The sequence below is a fragment of the Antechinus flavipes genome, chromosome 2 (assembly GCF_016432865.1).
Source record: "Antechinus flavipes isolate AdamAnt ecotype Samford, QLD, Australia chromosome 2, AdamAnt_v2, whole genome shotgun sequence".
Lineage (NCBI taxonomy): Eukaryota > Metazoa > Chordata > Mammalia > Dasyuromorphia > Dasyuridae > Antechinus > Antechinus flavipes.
Window position 1 is genome coordinate 579,439,975 of NC_067399.1, and position 25,017 is coordinate 579,464,991.

The window sequence follows — 25,017 nt, forward strand, 5'->3', positions numbered from 1 at the left end:
GAAGTATAATTAAGACAACTCCAAAGTACTACTTCACACCTTTCAGATTGGCTAAAATGACAGGAAAAGATAATGATAAATGTTGGAAGGGATATGGGAAAATTAATAATATAATGGAGTTATGAACTGATCCAACCATTCTGGAGAGTAATTTGGAAATGGTACCCAAAGGACTATTAAACTACACATATCCTTTGATCCAGCAGTGTTTCTAGTGGGCTTGTTTCCCAAAGAGAGTATAAAAATGAGACAAGGACTCACATGTGCAAAAATATTTGTAGCAGCCCTTTTTGTAGTTGCAAGGAATTGGAAAATTGAGGTGATGCCTTTTAGTTGGGAAATAGCTGAATAAGTTATGGTATATGAATGTTATATAATACTATTGTTCTATAAGAAATGATCAGCAGGATGATTTCAGAGAGGCCTGAAACGATTTACATGAACTAATGCTAAGTGAAATGAATAGAATTAAAAGAACATTGTACATAGCAACAATAAAATTTTGTGATGATCAACTGTGATGGACTTGGTTCTTTTCAGTAATGGGGTTTAGGCCAATTCCAATAGACTTGTGATCGAGAGGGCCATCTGCATCCAGAGAGAGAACTGTGGAGACTGAATGTGGATTGAAACATAGTATTTTCACCTTTGTTGTTCTTGTTATTTTGCTTGTTTTTTTCTTTCTCATTTTTTCCACTTTTGATCTGATTTTTCTTGTGCAATATGATAAATGTGGAAATGTTTAGAGGAATTGCACATGTTTAAGCTATATTGGATTTCTTGCTGTTTAGGGGAAGGAGAAAATTTTGAAACACAAGGTTTTGCAAGGCTGAATGTTGAAAACTATCTTTGCATACATTTTGAAAAATAAAAAGCTATTAGTATTTTTTTAAAGGTCGGTATTTATCCTGTATTATAGGCATTATTCTTGTTGTTTTTCAAATATTGCAAGCCTTAAGGGTTTGTATTAAGCTTGGAAAAATTGTGTTCTGTAATTTGAAGTGCTTTAAAAAGTAGATTTGGCTGTACATACCCTTTGATCCATCAATGTTACTATTGGGCTTATATCCCAAAAAGATCTTAAAGAAGGGAAAGGGACCTGTATATGCAAAAATGTTTGTGGCAGCCCATTTTATAGTGGTTAGAAACTGGAAATTGAATGGATGTCCATCAATTGGAGAATGGCTGAATAAGTTGTGGTATATGAATGTTATGGAATATTATTGGTCTGTAAGAAATGACCAGCAGCATGATTTCAGAAAGGCCTGGAGAGACTTATATGAACTGATGATTAGTGAAATGAGCAGGAGCAGGAGATCATTATGTACTTCAACAACAATACTATATGATGATCAGTTCTGATGGACATGGCTCTCTTCAATAATGAGATGAATCAAATCAGTTCCATTTGTTCAATAATGAAGAGAACCAGCTACACCAGCGAAAGAACCCTGGGAAATGAATATGAACCACAATATGGCATTTCCAATCCCTCTGTTTTTGTCCACTTGCATTTTTTATTTCCTTCTCAGATTATTTTTACCTTATGTCTAAGTCCGATTTTTCTTGTGCAGCAAAATAATTGTATTTAACACATACTTTAACATATTTAACATGTATGGATCTACCTGCCATCTAGAGGAGGGGGCGGGGGGAAGGAGGGGAAAAATTGGAACAGAAAGTTTTGCAAGAGTCAATGCTGAAAAATTACCCATGCATATATCTTGTAAATAAAAAGTTATTTTAAAAAAAAAGTCAGACAGGAATGAATGATTGGATAATAAAACTTAAATTCATTCTTCTCTTTAAATAAAAGTAGATTTGGGTTGGAGAAAAAGATAACAGATCTTAAAACAAATATGCTCAAATGAAAGAAATGACTAGTTTCTTTAGACATTACTTTGAGACAAATTTGACAATTTCTTCTTTCTTTGGTACAAAACATTCATTAGGACTTTTCCAACTTGCAGCAGACTCTTCCTTCCTGAAGAGGACAGTAACATTCCTCCTTTATCTTGCTGCCTACCTAACACTGAAAGGACAGCATCATGAGACCCAGTTCCTAATGATATTTATAAGCCTCTTATATTTATTTGTCAGTGATTAACAAACTCCCCCCCCCAATCATATCCTGCCCATTCCATTGATATTGAATTTCTAGTTGTCATTAAATAAATTTCATTTTCTATCTCCCTCTACCTCTATTTTCTTAATATTGCCCTGAACAACTAGCCTCCCGCTTTGCTTTCCTTTTCCACTTTTTTCATCTTCTGACTCTCCCTGAGACTTGTCTCCTTCTTGATGACTAATCTCTCTGGTTAAGCTTTCTAGCACTAGTTGCACCTCTTCTCATTTCCCTTACCTCACCAGTTTAAAAGTAGAAATGGAAGTATTCTTTGCTCCCCAGTGCTGCTTCTAGGTTCTCCCTCTCTCTCTCACTGGTGACCTCTCTTTTGAGGTTTATCCAATCCATATATATGACCTTAAAAATGTTTTGATAGCTGTTGTCTACCACCCTTCAGGACATTTCTCTTCTTGCCTGAGTTATTTCAGTGCCTGGCTCACAGTCTTTTTCATTTCGTACTAAGGGACTTCAACATACATATTGATAACTCTCTCCAAATATTCTTACTTCCCAGTTCTTCAATTTGTTCATTTCCTATGACCTACTCCCTTATCTCACCACAGCAACATACAGAAATTGATCATACTGTCTACCTTGATTCACTATCATGTTTATGACCAATAAAATTTCTTTATCTGATGCCCATCTGTTATTATTCCATTTTTCCATCCATCTTACATCCCCAGATCTTGTTTTTTGTCCTTACCATGCATGACCTTAAGTCACTTGACTCCTTAGTTATTCTTCTGGCCATCACTCTTAAACATTCTCCTTTTTTTCCCATCTTAATCTCTTATTGAACTATTTCAGCTCTACAAAGTTCTCTTATCTTGAATCCTATTCCTTCTTATCATCTCACTGATCTTGTCCTGTCAATCTTCAGCCCTGGATTATACCCATCATCTACTACCTTGATTCCTATTCAGATGCTCCTGAATGAAATTGGATAAAAATCACAAAATTGTGCTGACTAGATTGACTACAAATTAACTATCTCAACTGGACCTTCACTGCAACAAGACAATCCTTTTACATCTCTCTAATTGACTTATTTTCTTGTTTACCACTGAGGCTTTTCCTATTTTTAAAATTTCTGCTCAGATATTCTATGGCTCCCTTCCCTGATTCCTGCCTCCTCAACTGAGAATCTGTCTAGCCTTAACTTCTCCACTTTTCTTCCATCTTACATCTCCAGCTGCCTTTTAAACCTCTTGAATTGGATGGCTTAAACTCTTAACATATTCAAAATTGAACTCAATATCTTTACCTAAAATCCCTCCCTTCTTCCTTAGTTACCTATTATCTTCAAGAATACAGTCATCTTTCCAATCACACAAGTTTGCTTCCTATTCCTCATATCCAGTCTTTTGCCAAGACTTCTACCACCACGTTGATGCAGGATATCTTTATGCTTATACTACCACAATAGTCTGTTGGTTTGTCTCCCTGCCTCAAATCTCTCTCTATTTCTATTTATCCCCACTTCACTGACAAAGTAATTTTCCTAAAACCCAGGTGTGACCATGTCACACATATCCCCAATTCCCTATTCATTAAATTTCAATGATCCCATTCCCTATGAGCTTATTTAAAATGCTCTGTTTTGGTTCTAAAACCCTTTATACACTGTCTCTCCCCTCTCTCCCAACACCTTTCTAGCCTTCTTACACTTTACATTCTGCTCCTCTCTCACTCCTTACCAACGGACAATGGCTTTCTTAGTATTCCTTGCACAATGCCCTCCCTCTTCCAGTTATTTTCGCTGATTGTCCATCATGCCTGAAATTTTCTCTACCCATTTATACCTCCAGGCTTCTCTCAAGTCCCAGCTAAAGTCTACAGAAAGACTTTACTGTTCCTTCTTAATTTTAGTACCTTCTCTTTGCTGAGTATCTAATTTATACTTTATATAGCTTATTTGTACATATAATTATTTGCTTGTTCTCTCTCTTAGACTGAGCTCCTCAAGAGCAGGTACAGTCTTCTTTGTACCAACTTATTTTGTATCACAGAAAGTATGTAGTATGGTATATAGTAGGTACTAAATAAATGTTTATCGACTGACTAGGTCAAGTATACTAGCAAAAAGAATTCTTAGTGGTAGAAAGCAACAACCTTCTCAGCTTTCAGTTTCCTAGGGTAAGAAATTGTCATTTTGAGTCAATATTAATAAGAAATTAATTTTCTTAGTGAAAATTATATTGTAGTTTGTTGGCCTTGGATTCATATGTTAGTATACTCACGAATCATTGTTGGATCAAAGAATTGCATTTAAAAATGTCATAGACTGATGGCATGTTTCTTTAATTGAAGCTTTAGAAAATCCTTGCTGTTTCTACCTGTCCAGATTGTAGGAAAAATGATAGATTTCTTTTTAAAAAAAATTTTTAATTAAAGCTTTTTATTTACAAAATATATGCATGGGTAATTTTTCAAAATTGATCCTTGCAAAACCTTCTGTTCCAAAATTTCCCCTCCTTCCCCCTACTCCCTACCCTAGAAGGCAGGTAGTCCATTACATTAAATATGTTAAATCCAATACATGTATACATATTCATACAGTTATCTTGCTGCACAAGGAAAATCAGATCAAGAAGGAAGAAAAAAAACTGGGAAAGAAAACAAAATGGGATATAATATAAGCCCAGTAGAAACATTGCTGGATCAAAGGGTATGTACATTTTAATAACCCTTTGGGCATAGTTTCAAGTTGCTCTCCAGAATAGTTGGATCCGTTCACAGTTCTGTCAACAATGTGTCAGTGACCCAGTTTTCCCACATCCCCTCCAACATTTGTCATTAAAATGATAGATTTCACAGTAAAGTAAATTCCTTAACATTTTTCTGATTTTAAGATTTTATATGCATTTTAGAAAATGGAAATTTTATAAGAGAAAAAATGGATTATCTATACATAATCAGATTAGTATAAACTTAACTTTCTGTTGCATAATAATATAATCACTTTGAATTTGTTTCAGTGACTAGGGTTTCATTTTTTCTATAGGCATAGGAGGAATGTTAATTTTACTCTATTAAATAATGACATATTCAATACGAAATGGAGTAAGACACCTATTTATATCTTATCTCAACTTGGATGAAGTTTTTTTTTCTTTAGATATCTGAGGTAGAGTTTAATAGCTATAAAGCTATTTCTTTTTCTCAAACTCCAGAGTTCTATTTTGATCAATGTCCATTATTTTGGGACTCAGACTTTATGAGAAGTTTTTCTTTCATTTGAAAAAAAAAATTAGGTAAGTTCAAAGGGTATCTAATAATTACTTCAAAATCAGTCTTTTTTATATTGTATGGTAACATTGCATAAACATATACAGAGTGGGTTTCCATGTTGCATTAATGTTGAACTTTTTTTGGATTATCAGATTTCTTAAGTCTATATAAAGTTCACACATGCAATAAAGGAGAATAATACCTTTCATTCACTTAATTGATTTAAACTAAATTAACTACTTAGTGCATACAAAATCTAGTTCTTTTCTTTAGGACTCTTATTTTGTCTAAAGAAGGTAAACATTTGGATGGTTATCAGCTGAGCCCTTACCAAAGTCAAGAAAACTGACGAGTAGTGTTGCAAAAGGATAGGTTCTTGTACTATTAAAGCCCAAAGTATACAGCTTGATTTTGATGGTCAGGGATCAGGCTAGCCAGAGCCCATTTCTCTCTTGTCTCATTTTACTTGTCCTATTTCCCTGTTGGTTAGACTCATATATACTAAAGATTGATGAAGAGACCTGCTGTCCCTTGCTCTTATCAAACACTGGCGAAGCTGTTTCTTTTTACAACTACTGCTGTCTCAAGTTTCCTTCAGCAACCATGACTTATAATTGCTTATCTTTCTGAATTGGAGAGATACCCCTAAGAAAAATATGCTTCTGCAGTAACTTCGTTTATATTTTCTTACTTTTTGCAACATCTCTTATTCAGTCTCAGAAAATTCATATATTCTCAGTGTTTTTTTCTTGAAATTTGGAAAAGTGGCAGATTTCACTTTTTGATTCTTATAAAAATGTTTTTAAATATAATGTACTAATAAGGAAGTTCTAAAATTTGTGCTTTGGTTAAAATCCACATCTTATATATCATTAATTCATAGACTAATGATGTTTAAAAGTATCCTAAATTATAAATAATTTTAATATCCTTTTAGTGTACACATTGTAGTTTTTAAAGTATTTGCATCATTTTGACACCTGTGAACTTAGCCGTCAGTTGATCAATTATTGTATTTTGTTATTGTACTTTAAAATATTAAATAAACCTTTGTACATCCAGTGAAATTCTGTCATAATACATATCAATACAATATAGGATTATACTGATTGTCCCAAAAGTCTTAGTATAATTTTAGGCTGTTAAAAGATTTCTGGGACATCCTGTATAAAACAAATTTCCATATTCCAACATAGGAATTTACTTGTTTGGGACAATACCAGTTATTTCCTCAAGTTCCATGAAACATTCTTACTGGTTATCTACTTTATTAAATCACCAACACTCTTTTTCTCCCTTTTCCCCCTTCTCCACCAAAAAAACAGAAATACAATGAGTAGGCATGGTACCTTGATAGAGTTTGACCTGTGGAAGAAAGTTAATGAAAGGGGAAAGGAGGGAAAGTGGCAGAAAATAACCTGACAATATGGTGGATAGTTTTGTTTTTGTTTTTATTTTTTTTTAGTGGAAATTGACTTATCTTAGTGTATAAATAGCTTAAATTAATTATTTTAGATTATTTCAGTAAAGTATCTGGTTTAGAGATAGTCACATCTTTCATTATTTACTTGTAGAGTACACTTAATAGACATTTTCTAACAATTCATAATCAGGATGCATATTACACTATATTGTTTTGGGGGCTTTGCATAAAATGGGTCTACTATTAATAGTCGATCTTACTGACTTTCAGTTTTTCAGTTTTAGCATAAAGAAAGTTCCTGCCAAAGGAATCTTACCCAAAAGGGTTTTATTTCTATTAGACATTACATGATGTTTAAAAAAAAATCCTAATAAAATTTTATTATTTGCTTTCTTTATAGGGAATCCAGTGTCCTTGAGAACACAGACCTAAAATAAAGTTGTTACATATTGTAGAAAGATTGTGTTGTTATGGCAACTGAAATGGGAAAAATGAAAGCAGCACAGAATAGCTGTATCTTGTTGTCATAGCAACCGTAGTTGTGAAAATGATTAAAGCTAGTCCTGAAAGGATATATTAGACTTTTAGACCATTGGAAATAAATAGAGTAAGACAAGACAAGGGGTTATTTTTAGTTGAAAGTTAAACTAGTCAAGTATTACATGATATGTTTCAATGAATAATTATGCATTCATTATCTCTCAGACCATGGTAATGTAAAGAAAAGACGAGTTATCATCTTATATTAACTTGTGGTAAATAATTTTTTTTCTTCTGAAACAAATTTAGAAAGAAATAAAGGTCTCAAAACAAATTCTCTGCTAATGAAAATTGTTTTATAAAAAAGCAATAACATAATCTTTATTTCCCCACTCTACTTCCCAGTGCACATGTACATAGATACATGTAACACTTCATTTTCATTCCTTTCCCGCCCTGTCCCATCCCCTTCTCTGATATCATTTTATTCAAATGTTGAACTGCAACATCAAAATCTAATATCTTGGCATTTGTACTGCAGCATTATGATTACATAGGAACATGTTGGTGCAATGATAAATGCTCTCTAAGTGAAAAGGTATTCATTTAATTGAATATCTCATGATTTCACTGTAAAATTTCTTAATTCTTATTTTATTTTTCATTATTTTTTTCCCTATCTCTACTTGCCCATCAAACCAAAATATTCATCCCTGAGGAATGGAGACATGTTTGGAATAAACCTGATGAAAGCCTTCTCTTTGTTCAGCATCTGGCTGCCTTGAACAGGTTTTCATGGTAATGAAATTGTCCTTACTGTATTAAGAGTATTGATCTGTTTCTTGCTTGGTACTGTTAGAGAAAAGTATCCCAGTAACAATGTATTAATGTGGTTTAAAAGCAGTTTATATTAGAGATGAGGTGGCAGAAGATGAAGTTCTACAAGACTGGATACATACTATAAATAGCCATAAAACTGACATTTTTAGCTAAAAATTGTGGTGTCAAAATTTACATACTTTCAGCTTCTTTAAACTGCACATAATAGTTGAACACTACTTGAGCATGAGTTACCCACACTAATGCTATTACTCTTTGCCCCATAATAGCAGGTTTTTATATTTAATGTCCTTGTGTTATATGTAGTACACATAAATAGACAAAGGAAGATACTATTGACAGGAAACATTGACTTTAAAAATTAAATCTTAATATAAACCTTTGAAAATTTCCATTCAAATTCCAAGTATTTTGTCATTTGGAAAAGGAGATGGGGACATAATATTTTGTTAAAACAAAAAAAAGCAAAAAAAATTTTTTTATGTGTACCTAGATCTTTTAAGTGGCAAGCAGTTGTTTTGATATTGACCAATTACATTTTTCTTTTATATTCAGTTAGAGAAAAGCAATTGCTTTTATTTTAAAACAGTGGGAGCTAGAGAGGGGGCTAAATCAATTTGAGAGGAAAAAAACTTAATTTAGAAATGGAACTACCCAGGTAAATGTGTTTTTTTCCCTCTCATTTATTAACTAATGTCAGTGGTAGTAACATTTCTTGCATCAAGCAACAAAGTGACACAAATTAATACTGATAAGTTATTGAAACACCTAACAAACACTTCAAGTATTCTATTAATAAACTTAACATCGAGAAAATGGAAAAGTTAAAGCCAATCCTTAAGTTCTTATGTTTCTAGGTATTTTTAATGCACAATTACATAATACATATATCAGAATCTCCCTGCCTTCTACTTTACATAAGAGCAGAATTATTAAACCTGAGTCGTAAACCCTGTACCAAAATTTTACCTTGAGAATTAGGATGTGCTGATTTCTAGATTAGTGCCTAAAAATAGGCAGTGTACTTGAAGTAGTAACAATTAAAACTTATCACTATTAAATAATTAACTTGTTTAAGAAAATATAAAGAAAAAAATCTCACTCTTGCTTTCATTATTTGTCACATTTTGCTTTTTTTTAGAAACATTCATTTTGGATGTTGTAAGGAATATGTAATTTCATTAGTAGTGTTCTGAGAGAAAGATAAAAATTTTTCATCTGTTCTTAGTAATAACCACATCATTTCAGAAAATGCCTTCCCAACATTTCAAGTAGCAGGTTGACATTAAACTTACTTTGAAGCTAAATTTTTAAAAGTAGGAGAAGCTAGAAGCTAGTGTTCATTTCTATTGGTTACTAAGGAACCTTGATATTTGGTCTTTTGGAACAGGAGTTTATTTCATATTTTTAGCTGCCATTCATTTGATATAAAATGAATAATGCAACATGCAAACCACCTGAACTGTACTGTACCAAGGAAGGCTATAATGTGGACAGTATTAATTTATATAGGCTTACTTTTTTTTACTGGGCAAAATAATAAATGTTTGTTAAATGTAAAGGAAATAATTTAATTGCTACAAAAGTATTACTGAGTTCCAAAGAATGTTGGGATCATTTTAGTACCTGAAATTATTTGATATTAAGATTTCTTTTGATGAACAGAATTTCTTGATATTGCTGTTTTCCTAATATTTCTCATGACCTCTTGTTTTATGAGACCATCTTGTTTCTCCCATTCCATTTCATCTGTGAGGAGTAGTATGCTTCCAAAATGCAATAGAAAAGCCTATTTCCATGTCCTTAAAGAAATTTGCCACGTGGGTTCTTTTTGCTTCTGAAATATTCATGTTTGTACTCATGAATGTCAAGAGTTCTTATCCTTTACATGGTAATCAAGCCTTTTTTTTTTCTATGTAGATTAAATATGAACTTCATGTTTTATAGCAACTGCTAAGAACATGAAAATCCTATGTGAGAAAAAAATTCATTTTTAAAACCTTTTGTAAAATGGAAACTTATTTTTTGCTTCTTGTTTCCCTCTTGGGTCCAGATATATGAAACAATAGTTTCTTACATTAAATATTGTGATTATTTTATAATTTTTTGCTCATATTGAATCCTGTTAAAATAAGTACTATTACATCAGAAAATTGCTGTTTTGTATAACCAAATGATTTCCAGGCTCAGCTAGAACAAATTTATACAGAAATTTGTACAATTCTTGGAATACATTTGTAATGGGATTTAACTTGTATTAGATTGGATAAAATTCTAGTACAAGTAAGAATTTAAAAAGTCATTTCAGAGAATGTTTAGAAGATATAGTAGGAAAAACTTACCCTTTCAGCATTACTTTTTCTATTTTTGTTACGTGGCAAAAGCTTTTTAAAATAGAGAAGAAAGTATATTGTGGATAAATTTCCATTATATTTTGTATTTGTGTTAAAATTAAGCATTTGGAAATCAGGGGTTAGTATTTTTTGAAGTGTTCAAAAGTTGATAAATGAAGCATTTTACTATCTTTCTGCAGTGGATTGCAAAAATACCTTTACTGAGTTTTGAACTGTTAACTCATTGTTCTATTGTGTGTTTATGTAATCATTTCTGATTTTGTAAACTGAATTTGATTTAGAAGTTTTTTTTAAAAGCATTATACATAATACATCATATAAACCTAGTACCTAGATTTAGTGTTAACATAACCAAATGTTAGGTAATAGTGAATTTCTTTAAAAATTTGACTTTTTTCATTAAATACTAAAACAAGACAAAAATACTTTATAATAACACCAGTAACTGTTAACACATTTTTTAGTTTTAGTACATCCAAACAAATGAAAAAAGCAACCCAAATCTTAGCATTCACAAATATGAAGGAAATAGTTACCTAATGTCAATATCAAATTGTATTAAAGATGGTCATCCCTTATAATGCATTTATCTTTTGCCAATGACTTCTGAAATCTTTTGTTTTCAGCACTAAAGTTGAATACCAAAAAATATGTTGATGGAAAATTATAGAAAAGTCTTAATTTGCTTTGGGTCATTTTAGTCTCTTTGGTAAATTTATAATTAGGAAGGCCTTTCAGGGCTGTATTGTGGTCTCACAGGTACACAACTATTCTATATCTGGTAAATCAAGATTCATATGTTAGCACAGGGTTTTTTTTTTTTTTTTTTAAGCATATTATTTACACAATTCATTGGAATGGCTCCTTTGGAAGTTGGGTGGCTCTCTTATGTAATTATGTACTTAGTTACTCTTGCTATACTGAGCAGTAGAAATTCAAGGAAGAATAATTTACTGCTTATGCATAGTTATTAGAATTTTAAAGCACTTGTTTGTTCAAAATTCCAGTTTATTCAGGGTATTGTTTGAGTAACTACATTTTTAATAAACAATAATGAATGAAATTTATTTTTATTGGTGGCCAAGTTGGAATTTTAACAATTCTAAATAAGCATTGGTGACTCCTTCTTGGTATTTAAAGGTTTTCTTTATTTCCAAGTTTTGTGGCAATTTTGCATTATATAGAGTTGGGAGAAAGCCTCAATTTAAAAAACCATTTTGAACAATCACATTTTTTACACAACATTTCTAGGGGACTTCTTTGAAGAGCAATATTCACTTATGATACATAAAATCTAATATGTATATATTTTTAATATTATGTTGCATCCAAAATGTCAATACTAAAATGCATTTTGCAGATTTAGTAATAATGTCATTTGCCCTAGTCAGGACTGATTAAATAAAATATCTCTTCTTCCTCTCTTCCTAACTTCCCTCAAACCAAATTGCCATTTCCCAAGGCCAAATTGGAATCTGAGATGACTGCTTCTTGTACCCCGGGCAGACTGAATGCTAAGGACAAGAAGACTGGATAAAATAGATGGGGTTTAGCCTTTGAGTTTCTCTTCTTTTAAGGGACTGGAAACAATTAGAAATTTAGAGTAGAGTAGATTTCAGAGCTCTTGGAGGGAAAATTAAGGAAAAATAAAAAAGTACCTTGGATGATATGCTAGAAGTATAATGAAAATAAAGCCTTCCAAAAATGTAACTCAACATTCTACCTTATTTCACTTACTTTATATAGCATGTCACTGTGCATTTTTCTTTGTTCTTTAAATGACAATCTCCTTTAATTTTTTTCCCATTAAACTAAACTCAATGAATTTATTTTGTAAATAACCCTGAAGACCTTTTCTGTGATTTCACTCGCAAATCAGGTTTATTTGCAGTAATTTATTTGAACATAGTCTTATGTTGGTTACCATAACAACTGCTTATAAAACAATTTGTTTTCATTAAGGTGTCTTCATTTTTGGCCCAATTAAGGAATAAGTCACTGACATTTGTTCACCAGTTTTATGTCCTAAAAGCCAGCTATAAGAATTTACAAAGCAAGAATTCCACAGTCAAATAATTTTCCTTAAGACTGACCATTCAAGCCTTGTTGTTTGTCTTTTGTTCTTGAAGAGAACTATAATATCAGAGAGGTGATGCCATGACATGCAAGTGAATTGAATTTAAGTGAGGGAGGGCTGGGCAAGGTCACAAGCTTCACTTTCTCTTCCAGAGCCATCTGGGTCCAGTGACAAGATATAATTCTGGATAACTGGAGCTGACCCCAGATTCAGTAGGAGACGGCCTTTTTAAGCTGAGGTTTTTAACAGGTCCCAGTTTGACCAAGGCAGTACCCAATCAGTGATTAAGGCTAGCTTAAGAAATAAGATAGAAAATGATCTCTTTTACTTAATTAAAAAAAAATCAGTCTTGGAAGGGAAGATCCTAAAATTAGGTCACAATTGAACTCCCCTATTACAGGAACTTGATTAAAGCATTTAAATATTTCAGATATGAATTTCATAATACTCTATGAGTTTGCTTTCATTATATGTTGTTACTTATTTTATCTTTAGGTCTTTCCTTCCAAGGATCTTAGGATAAAAGATTTAGAGTTGGAAAAGGTCTTACAAGTTATTTAGGCCAACCTTTTAATTTTATAGATAAAGGACTTGTGACCCCAACAGGTCATACAGATAGTAATGGCAGAGGAAGAATTTGAACTCAGGGCCTTCAGCTCTCATGTTCCATACCCATTCCCCTGTTTGTTTACTTAAACTCTTATCTTCAGTAGAAACTGTATAATCAAAGATTCTGTATGATGAGCACCTAATTCAATTCAGTCTTCATCGATGCAGGGTACAATACTAGATTCCGAATAAGTAAAGTTGAAAAATTTTATAGTTATTGCCCTCAAAAAGCTTATTGTAGCATAGATTACAGATGGCAGAATAGCAAGAAGCAGTGTAGCTGATACCCTATCCTAACCGCTCTAAACCTAGAAAATGTATCAGACCACATTTTTCTGGGGAAATCCAGAAAAAGTCACAATGAGACCTTTATCTTGCCCAGATTGACATAAGGAGACAGACTTCTGTTGTTATTGGGAACTGGGTTTGGAACAAGAACAATACTATAAAGAACTAGAGAGCTAGAATATAATATTTCAGAAGGAAAAGAATGTAATGGACTTACAGTCAAGAAAAACATACCCAGAAAAACTAAGGATAAAATGTATCTTTAATGAAAAAGAGGACTTCCAAGAATTCCTGATGAAAAAACAGAGCTGTGTAGAAACTTTAAGGTTCAAAGGAGTGAAAAACATAAAAAGGTAAACATGGATAAATAGTACTAATTGAATAGTACTAAGTAAGAATAAACTGTTTACATTTTAATAGAGGGAGATAGTACATGTGATCCTTTTGAACACTCATCATCAAGGATCATAAAGGGAATACAGTTAGATAAACCCTGGGAGTAGTAATGTTATATCTTAATGATCTTCCCCCCTCCCCCCAAGTATGTAAAATCTTTTTAAAAAATTTTAACTTATCTTTATTGGTTTTCTTTAAATGTATTATTATTTTTTTTAACATTTATATTTAAAGTTTTCCAGTTTCGAATTCTTTCCCTTCCTCCAATCTGTCCCTCATCTATTGAGAAAGCAAGCAATATTATATCAGTTGAAATCATGCAAAACATATTTTCATATTAGCCATATTGTACCAAAAAGTAACAAAAAAAGTGAAAAAATCACACTTCAATTTGTGTTGAGAGTTCGTTAGTTCTCTGTGAAGGTAGATAGCATTTTTTGTCATGAGTCTTTTGGAATTGTCTTGGCTCATATTGATCAGAGTAGTTTATACTTTCACAGTTCATCATAGTTGCAATATTGCTGTCATTTTATGTGATTCTCTGGTTTTGCTCACTTCACTTTGTATCAATTCATGCAGGCCTTCTCAGGTTTTTCTGAAATCATTCGTTTTGTCATTTCTCATAGCACAATAGTATTCCATCCCAATCATATACCATAACTTGTTGGGCATCCCCTCAATTTCCGATTCTTTACCTCCAGAAAAAGATCCTATATTTTTATAGATGTAAGTATTTTAATGATATTAAGTGAAGAATGGAAAGAGGGGAAGAGGAAGAGTAAAAAGGAAAATTAAAGGAAGGTATTTTACATAAACAGTTGTACAAATGAGGAGGGGTTAAGGAGAGCAGTTGACTTCAGCCTCATTCATCTGAACTAGCTGATGAAAGAAAAATGTGCACACATAGTACAGAAATACATTTCATTCAATAGAGAAAAGGAAAGAAGTGGGGGAGGTGAATTAGTGGAAGAGAACATTAAAGGAAGGAAAAAACAGATTCAAAGATGTACAAAAATAGTTTTAGTTCTCATAGGTGGCAAAGAATGGGAATCTGGGAAAGTATCCTTAATTGGGGAACTGTTGAACAAATTATGATATTTAAATGTGATGGGATACTATTGTGTTACAAGAAATGATGAAAGGGGGTGATTTCACAGAAACTTGGGAAGACATAATGCTGAGTGAAGTGAATAGAATCATGAGAACAGTTTATACAATGACAGCAATATGGCAAATGGAAACAGCTTTGAAAGATTTAGGAATTTTAAACGATGTAATAATGAACCATGATTCTAGAGGACTAATAATGAAGCATGCTACCCACTTCCTGATGGAAAAGTAAAGAAATAGAGGGCAAAAGAAGATTTTTATTTTGGACATGGACAATGTGGAAATTTGTTTTGCTTCATTATAGCAATTTTTTTTTTGTCTGTTGGAGGAATTGGAATAAGAGAGTAAGAAGGCAGAGTTTTGCAGATTTAAAAAAATGTGTTTTTTTACAGAAGAGAAAAATGAACAGAACCTAGAGAACATTATACATAGTAATAGCAGTATTGTTTTAAGAACAACTTTGAGCAACCATGCCATTGTGATTATTATATTTACTCAAACTAACCTCAAATGAAAGAAAATGCTGTTTTTAATCTAGAAAGGAATATTGCCTTGGTTGTAGGAAATGGTGTAGTTGATTTAGAAAAACATGCAAAGATTTGGATTTAAGAATGAACAAAAGGAAAACACACACACACACACAAACAGACGCATATGCGCACACGCGCAAAAGTAAAAATAGTATTCTTTGATCTATATTCAGACTCCCATCAATTCTTTCTCTGGATGTGGATAATATTTTCTATCATGACTTCTTTTGAATTTTCTTGGATTATTGTATTGGTGAGAAGAAGTAACTCATAAACAGTTGATCATCACATAATGTTGCTGTTATTATGTACAGTGTTCTGATTCTGCTTATTTCATTTTGCATCAGTTCATGTAAATATTTTCCAGGTTTTTCTGAAATCAGTTTGCTCATCATTTCTTAAAACATGATACTTTTCCAATACATTCATATACCACAATTTGTTCAGCTATTCCCCAATTCATGAATAGGAACATTTCTAGTTTTCTTTGGAAATACAAAAACAGCTGCTACAAATATTTCTGCACATGTAGATCTTTCCCTTTTTTTTGTTATTTTTTTTGATACAGACCTAGTAATATTGCTATATCAAAAAGTGTGCATAGTTTGATTGCCCTTTAAGCATAGTTTCAAATTGCTTTTTTATAATGGTCGTATAGGTTCACAATGCCATCAACAATGCATTAGTGGTCTCAATTTTCCCATATGATCTACAACATTTATCATTTTTTCTTAATATTATTTTGACATTTTAAAGCAAGGATCTCAAAACCAACTTGTCCAAAACAGAACTTATCCCTGCTTACTCCATATCTATCACTTTCTGAATTTCCCTATTTCTGTCAAAGATTGCATTATTCTTTCAAGCACTCAGATTCCCAGTCTGAGGTGAGACATCTTACATTCTTTCATTCCATATATCCAGTTAGTTACCAGATCTTGCCCATATTACCTCTACAACATATCTCATACATTCCCTTTTCTTCATTCATAGGACTACTACCATAGTTCAGTTTCTTATCTTTCTTACTTGCACTAGTGTAATTACCTCCTGTTTGGTCTCCTTGGCTGTCTGTCCATCCAGCTGCCCAAGTGATCTTAAAGCCTTGATTTACTTTAATAATTTCCACTAACCTCCTTTTGCCTCTAGGAAAAAAAAATATAAAATCTTGACATTTAAAGTCCTTCACTATCTAGTTCCAAACTAATTTTCTTGTCTCCTTAAATGTCCTCTCACTCTATGGTCCAGCTACTAGCTTTTTTTGCTGCCTTCACATCTGTATTTCATCTCCTATCTCCATGTCTTTGCACAGATTTTCTTCCATGCTTGGTTCACCTTATAAAAGAAATGAAGCCAGAGACTTCAGACTCTTCATCCTCAAATCCACTACTAGTTTAATCTTTCTTAAATATTATTTCATCATGTCACTTCGCAGCTCAAAAAAACTGAGTGACTCTTTCCTACTGTTTTGAGTCTCAACCTCTTTATAACTTTCAGGGTTATCCATAATATATGTTTATTAGCCACTTTGTTCATTGTCTAACAGTTATCATTGTTGTTTCTTTTATATCAGGCATTACTGATAGGTTGCTTCTAAAATCCTCTAATACTGATAATTTGACTCATAAGCATATATTACCTTGCATTGTTCATTTTCTTCCCCCCTACCCTGAAATAGATTGTAAGTCTTTGAATACAGGAACCAAAATTTGTCATTCTAGTTCAATGGGTATATATTACATAATAAACAAATATTTGTGAATTGAATTGTTTCTAGATAGAAATAGCTTACTCTTTGTAAGTAATCTTTTCAAAACCTCTTGTTATAATTTTCATGCTAATAATCCTGGGATTCCAGAAAGATTGTTCACTGAGATAACAATGACAATATCTTACAATGATACGATGCCTTACATCTTTCAAGACATTTGAAAGTGTGTCTTATTTTATTCTCATGGTAGCCTTGTGAGATAGGGAGTGTCATTTTTGAAATAAATGAAAATCTTTAAGGAAGAATCATTAAATTTGCATAGGTGCATTCTAAATACATCCTGTGGTTTATTAAGTAGTTCTACTGGCCTAAATTTTATAGGTGATATTAGTGAAAAGATAATTATTCTGGTCCATGGCTTCTGAATACATAAACTCATGCATTACTTAAAAAAAAATTGTTGATTTTATAACTTCTATTACTTTTAGATGTTGGATCAGCAGGGGCCAGCTAACATTTTGGTACTTAGTTTTCTTATAGTAAGTACAAGATAAAGCCAACCCTTGGCTGTCAGGATTCTCCAAGAAGAATGAGGAGGATTTGTGACATACACTTCATTCAATCAAAATGGCAGGGTGTAGTTGAGATGTGATTGCTTTGAAAATTAATTCTTTCACATGAACTTGATGGGCACTAACTAGTATTCCCATTGAAGTAACTAAGGCTGTCTCTTCTCTGATTATCAAAGGTGAGAGAATATATGTACATGGATTTTTTTTAAGTGCCAAATTTTAAAAACAGAAAACTTCTTAGGAGATAACTTTTGTTTTAAAAAAATTCATAGTAGAAGTTTTGGTCTAGTTTTGAAAAGCAAAGTTGATTGAAATTAAAATGGTGGCAAAATGTCTTGACTTGTGAAGTGGGAATCCATTCAGTAATCCATATTTTAATTTTACAATGCTAGATTTTTTTTATTAAAGTATTTTCATTTTTATCATGTTTTACTTAAGAGAAAAACTTAGTGAACACATACATTAAGTTGTTTTTCATTTTGGTAGCTCTTGGTACTATATATGTAAGTTATTTAGATCAGGGCTTAAATTTTTTCCACTTTGCAACCCCTTTTCACCTGAGAAATTTTTATGTGATCTGAGCCCTCCCCCCCACCTTATTACATGACCCCATATGGGGTCTCCCACACTTTTAGAAGCTTTAACTGATCTTCTTAAATAATTAAGGATTTAAGGATACAATTCAAAATAAGGATTTAAGGGTACAAATTAAATTATAATCCTTTGCAACTCTTTATTTGTTGTCCTCCCATAATTTTCCACAGCTGTGCAACATAATGGGAACTTTCCCTTGATCTCTTGATATTTGGTTATCATTGTAGCACCCTTGCTTTCATTATATTGTTAATTCAGCTTCTTTTCTAGTCATCCATTTCCTTGATAAGAAATGCCTATCTTGTACAATTTATCATTGATAATATGCTACAGCCTACTATCACCCATAAAGTACAACTTGCATCTCACCTTGCAGCTGTAATTCTTTGGAAACTCTAGTGTCTATGCTTCCTGGAAATTTAGCATTACTGAAAAATTATTTTTATTAAAAAGAAAGGCCTTTATTTCAAGAAGAAATGTACTTAAGAGCATATACAGTTTGTCAAATATAAGCTACTTAACTCTCCTTTTCACTTTTGAATTCCAATTCACTACCTGTTTTTAGTATCAGCCCAAGAAACAAATGTTGACAAATCAGTTTCATGAATTTAAAAAGGATAAATTAAATTTAGAGGTTTTTGATGGTGACCAAGAATTAGGATTTCAGAGAGTGATAATGGCAAATCACCATAAATTACTTTTTGAGAGGAGGGGAAGCTAATTTAAAAAAAAAAAAAAATAGATTTTATTGATTTTTTTAAATATCACCTTCATTACCTTTCTTTTTTTTTCCCCTCTTCCAACATGTTATGCCTTATAAAAGATTTTTTTTAAGAAAGAGGAAAAAAAATTCAGCAAAACTGCCATTAATCATCATAATTTCTTATGCAGAATAGTGACATAATGAAAAGATGCTTGAGAAAGATTATACTAATTGTGTCACAAATAAGATTTACAGACACTTAAAAAAGTTCAGCCTAATAATCCACACAGGAAAAATCAGGAGGATGAGCTGTTGTTTTGTCTTTGATTTGCACTTGGGTGGACAGCCCATTGAATTTTTGGCCATCAGTGCAAATGTGTTAAACAGCCACTTGCAACTACACAGTGTCCTGCATTGAATTAAGAGAAAGAAAGTAGGCGGGATTACATTTGGGAAATTTTACAGTATCTTCATTTGCTCTGATCTTATCTCGGAAACAAAAATTTAACAGGTTACATCACTGTTCCAAGTGCTGTCATCTTCAAACAATTAAAGTTGGACCTCATGAGGCAATGAAGAAACTATGTTGGATGTTAGTAGATTCCAGTTTAGGATTTTAATATAAAAGTGAAAGAAACTTTAGAAACTATCTATTTCAACCTCCTCATTATATAGATAAGGAAATGAAGCTAAATGAATTGAAAAGGGTCAAATAAGTAGAAAAACAGAAGAGCCAATATTCAAACTCAGGGCTCTTTCTCACAATTCAGCAGTCTTTCTCATATACCAATCTGCCTTTAACTCAGGAGTTGCGTGCAAAAAGTAGCATAAAAGATGTCATTAGAAAAAACATAAGACTGGAAAAAAAGGTTGCAATGTGGCCTTTTAGATAGAGTTGTTCTCAGTCAGGAAGAACTGAGCTCAAGTCTGCCTCAAACACATACCTGGTTGTTTTCTTTTTTCTTAACTTCTTGGTGCCCATAAAAAATTCTCCAAGACAGGCATGTTATAAAGTAAGTATTTATACTGGTAAAAAGAAATCAGCAGCAGCCATTGATGAAATCACAGGTCCACTTCATCATGGTATCTCCAGTCCATTACTGGAAAAGGAGGAATAACCAGAGTAAGTGCTGCACTGGTACCCTTATAATGTTAGACAAAAATTTAGAAGAAGGGTTCTTAACCTTGTTTGTGTCATTGATCCCTTTGGCAGTCTGGTATGCCTATGAAAAGTAAAATACATATATAGGAAACTTACTTTATGTAAATAGTTATAAAATATTTAAGGTCACACACCTTACTTAGTTTAAGAATATCTGACTCAAGAGAAGGTTTCTATGCTGTTAAACTCTGTGGAATATTCTTAAAATGACTTGGATGAGAGTTAAAGAGGATGAAAAGGAATGAATGGGTTGCAGTTTTCAAAACTGGAAGAAGTATCCACATGTAGGATATCATAGATCCTTTGATGATATTCTAGGCTATTACATACAGGATAGCTTAAGGAAGGACTAGAGGCAAGGAAATTAACTAACAGTTCAATGACTAAGATTGGTGCTGTCTGATAAATGTTTCGTTATTCTTTAAAGTATAGGAAGCCTTGATTCCCAAGGATTGATGGTCAAATATTGTAATGGAAATATTACAACTAAGTATACCTGATTCTGAATTCACATTTTATTGCTTAATAACTTTGTGACCATAAAAAAGTCTCCTTGCCTCAATTGTTTAATCTATAAAATAAAGATAGTATCACCTTTCCAGCTCTGGGATTATTAATTCTATAATTGTTAAAGAGAAACTTAAGGAATTCTCATCAGTTAAGTATCTCTTTTCCTCCTAACAGAATATATGACAGTGTTAAATGGTGTGGGTCATATATTAAATTTTATTTTCTGATGTTAATAATAATATTAGTTTAACATAATAATCTAATTTAAATCTACAGTTTTAAAAGCTTTTGTTTAATATAAAAATGTTGTTTGTCATCATTTTAAATCTTTGAAAATTTCAAATATCATTTAGCATTATTTATGATTTTTTTTAAAAAGAAATTTTTTCATGTTTCATACACATGATGGCGAGATATTTAGCTTTTACTCTAATCAAACACAAATAATAACAAGATATTAAGGTTATCTTCTGAACAAAGATATTCTCTCATTAAATATTTTTGTGGTAAATTATGGAAATAAATGAACCATGTTAAACATCACAGTAAAGGATTGAATATTTTATAAATCTCTAAGATAATAATTACATTAGCCTAGTAAAAAGTTTTCCTAGTTTTCCTGGACCATTTGGTGCTGAGAATATTCTGGTATATCTATTAGTATTTTATCTACTTTTTAGTTAGGTTTTAAATACTAGGAACAGCATTGTGGGGGCTTTTTGTTGTTGTTTTTTCTTCTGTTTTAGTTGTTTCTTGGCCTCTTTGTGTTTTTGATCCATCTGGAAAGATGAAGAGGCAGCTGCTATGGTAACGATGCATTTTGGTTAATGAATAGCAGAGTAACTAAACACATAAAACACATGCAAACTGTCAGAGAGTTAGTTACTATCATTGCCCCCAAGGTTGTTATTATATTTCCTTTCCTTTTTTCTTTTCTCTGTCTTCTAAGAAGTCTCAGTTTACTGAAATGTTTTATTTTCTAGCTTATAATATTAAAATGTTGCCATGGATTAACACCCCCCCCCCCACCACCTCTGCTTATTTTGCAGAATTGTTCACCTTGTAGTACATCAGAGGTGACTGCCTGTGCACAGAGAAAGAGGGTTGATTAATTGGGCAATGTGTAATTTTCCTTTGAGCAAAGACATAGACAGTGATGCAAAAAATTGATTAAATATTTAATTTTTGCACTAGGCCATCTTCTGTTCTCATCATCTTTCCCTCTTTCCTTCTTCCCTTTATCCCCCATTTCTTCCCTTTGCTATTAAGGACCTTTTTGATTTTTCTCTTGGGGGGTAGACCAATTAGTATTACATATTTCTTGAAGATGTTTCTGTCCTGAAGGCCAGCTGTAACTGTATTGACACAATTCAGCCATGCCTTTAAAGTTCCTGTAATCTGTGCCATCCTGTCTCATACTGTCCCATCTCATAGTTGTCCTCTCTCTGCAGTGCTCTATGCCCAGGTCTCTGTGGCTGGGCTGCTCCAGCCTGGCGGACAGCATGCCTTCGCTGCGATGCCTGTATAACCCAGGGACTGGCGCACTCACAGCTTTCCAGGTACTTTCTCTGTCTCTGTGGGGGGGACGGGAGGGATGTACATGGGTGTGAGTGTGCCTCTCTCTTCGTTCACACTCTTTACTGACATTCATTTTATTCTTCTTCATATCTTAGGTATTTTTCATGTCATTTTATATGCTTCTTTAATGATCTTTTCATGTAGATCCAGATTTATGTAGTCCAAAATATTTTCATTCCATTTATTGAATATGATTAGTTTGCCAAAATTGACATTGATTTGGTTATTGTTTTTCAAATCTATTAAATGCAAAATATTGAACTTTAAAAGGAATCTCAGCAAATAACTTCAACATATAATGTTTTCTCTGGACCTACATCAAGCCACGTTATAGAATTTATCAGTTAATTATATGCAGTTGATTGAATTGCCATCTGTGTTTTTTTTAATAACCATTGAAGGAATATAATATATTAAGCCTTCTGATTACTGGTATTATGCATTCCCATCTAAGACCACATGTTACTTACACTTTAATTAATGGTTGCAAGTCCATGAAGATGGTATTAAACTTAAAATAATCTAGGAAGACTAATGGTGGTCTTAATGGATCCTATAGGGGAAATTCCTTTCAGAGTTAGGCCAATGCCAAGTTTCTATAGAAGAAAGATTAAAAAGAAGAGTAGAGAAAGAGGCAGAAACTTTAGTTTTAATTTGATAGCTAACATTCATAACGTTTATATGTGTATGCGCAGGGACATTTGAGTGGTTTTCTTGACAGATAAAACTGTAATCTGTATCCTCCAATTTTGGAGAAGGATTTTTAGTCAGCATTTGATTGCAATATATAATATAGAAATTGTTATATTTTGCCAATCTATGGTATAATTGATCTCCAGCTTTCAATATAAGATAGTAATATACAAAATATATTATGTCTAAACCCCAGATAAAGTGAGAAAATCAACATTCTGAATGTAATTGATTTTGCTTAGTTATATAACCTGTGTAAGTACTAATAATTGTTGCTCCTACTATTTTTGCAATGATAATTTTGCAAGGTTCTCCTTGTTTTTTATAATTTAACATTAAAATAAATCTCTTTTGCTAATACTAATATTTTTTGTTATTGTTGTAGTTTTGGACTTGGGATTTCATTCAGGTAGGGAACCCCTGGTTTGAGATACTACCAAATATACTATCAACAGTTTACAGAATATTATCTTAAGAGAAGTTGTCTGGAGCACTTTGAGTTGAGTGCCAAATATTGGCAGAGGCAAAGTTTGAATCCAGATTTTCCTGAAGCCCTAGCTAGTCTTCTATTTATTGTGCTAGCAATGTTTCCATATTAAGCATAGCTGGTTTTACTAATGATAACCAGAATTTAAACTTTAATTTTGTATAGATTCATGTAATCATAAATTTTTTTAACCTAAGATATTTTGAGCTCACAATACAAATAAAGGTATTGTTTGTATAGCACAGTATGTATGGTTTTATTGTCATCATCATTGTATTATATTGTAATTCTTATTTTATAAATGAAGAAACTGACCCACGAAGAGGTTAAATGACTTGCCTAAGGTGATGGAACTAGTTGGTGATGGAGCTAGGTCCAGAACTCTGCTCTAAACAAATCTCCTTTAATATGGAACACCATGGCTATTTAATTTACAAAACAGGCTTTCTGTGAGGAGTCTCATATTAGTTTGAATATAGGCTATACTTTTTACACTTTTTCTGATATATTTGATGTGTGTGTATTATGTGTGGCCTATGCTTTGTGTTTTGGGATTTGTTTTTTAAATGTATGCCTATTTTTTTTTTCCCCTGTAGCTCTCCTTTTTGAAATATGGCCTGTATTGGACCTATATGGTCTTTTAATCTCCCTGTAGTACCTGTTTTAATGCTATGCATATAGTAAACATACTTAATAAATATTTGTTGATTGATTCACATAGCCATGTTATAGAAACATTAAATATAATCATATCTAATTAAAAATATGAAACTTAATTGCCAGAGGGGAAAAAAAAACTAACCTAAATTGGAAACTCATTTAGATATACAAAGGTATTTTAGAAGAAAAAAAAAATTGCATTGTTGAATAGGAAACAACTCTAGATATATTCAGCAATATAGCTAGGGTTCCTAATCAGCAAATTATTAGGTCGAGAGAAAGAGTGAGAAATAGAGACAGAGAGGAAGAGGGAGAGAGGAAAGGAGAGACAAAGGGAGGGAAAGAAAATACACATCTGACATTTACTTTACTTTTACTTTGCTGTTTCTGGTGTGATAAAATTGCAGCCTGTGTATAGTGCTTTATGCAGAGTGAGTGTTCAGTAAAAAAAAAGTGCTCATTTTATTCATGTCCTTTCAATAAATGCTACTTACTTTTATAAGCTGGATGGTATTTTTTGTAAAATTTTAGAGAACTCTTTGTATCACCAAGGTCTTTTTTTTTTTAATGATGATGAGGTAGAGTAATAGAAAAATATGTTTGAAATAATAATTTGCATTTTTTAAAATGAGGCTAATATTTAAGAGGAGAACAAGGTTGCTGTTTTTGGTTTTTGTTTTTTGTTTTTTCCCACTCTTTTTCCTTCTTTTGGGAAACACAGGAAGCATCCTAGAAGATTTTTAAAACTTTTCACTTATAGCAGCAGAAATTTGGGAGAGCATTTAAATCATCGTCAGTTTGTCTGGTTATATGTGGGTATGTGCGGTGTATATTAGTAAATATATACATACATGCATACATATACACGTATATGGGTGTGT

The 25,017-nt window shown here is 32.3% G+C and overlaps 1 protein-coding gene across 10 annotated transcripts in view; it reads left to right on the forward strand.

The window, feature by feature from the left end:
* Positions 1-25,017, forward strand: part of BTRC (beta-transducin repeat containing E3 ubiquitin protein ligase) — a 190,852-nt gene that overhangs the window by 36,063 nt on the left and 129,772 nt on the right. For 5 of the 10 annotated variants that reach the window (XM_051981257.1, XM_051981250.1, XM_051981253.1 and 2 more), the window contains one exon: positions 22,170-22,277. The exons of 4 other annotated variants lie outside the window; for them this stretch is intronic. In XM_051981257.1, the coding sequence (XP_051837217.1) occupies positions 22,170-22,277 (108 nt within the window). Of the gene's footprint in view, positions 1-7,989; positions 8,061-22,169; positions 22,278-25,017 lie in introns of those variants that run through there. One more of the 10 variants, XM_051981248.1, reaches the window with a different exon arrangement.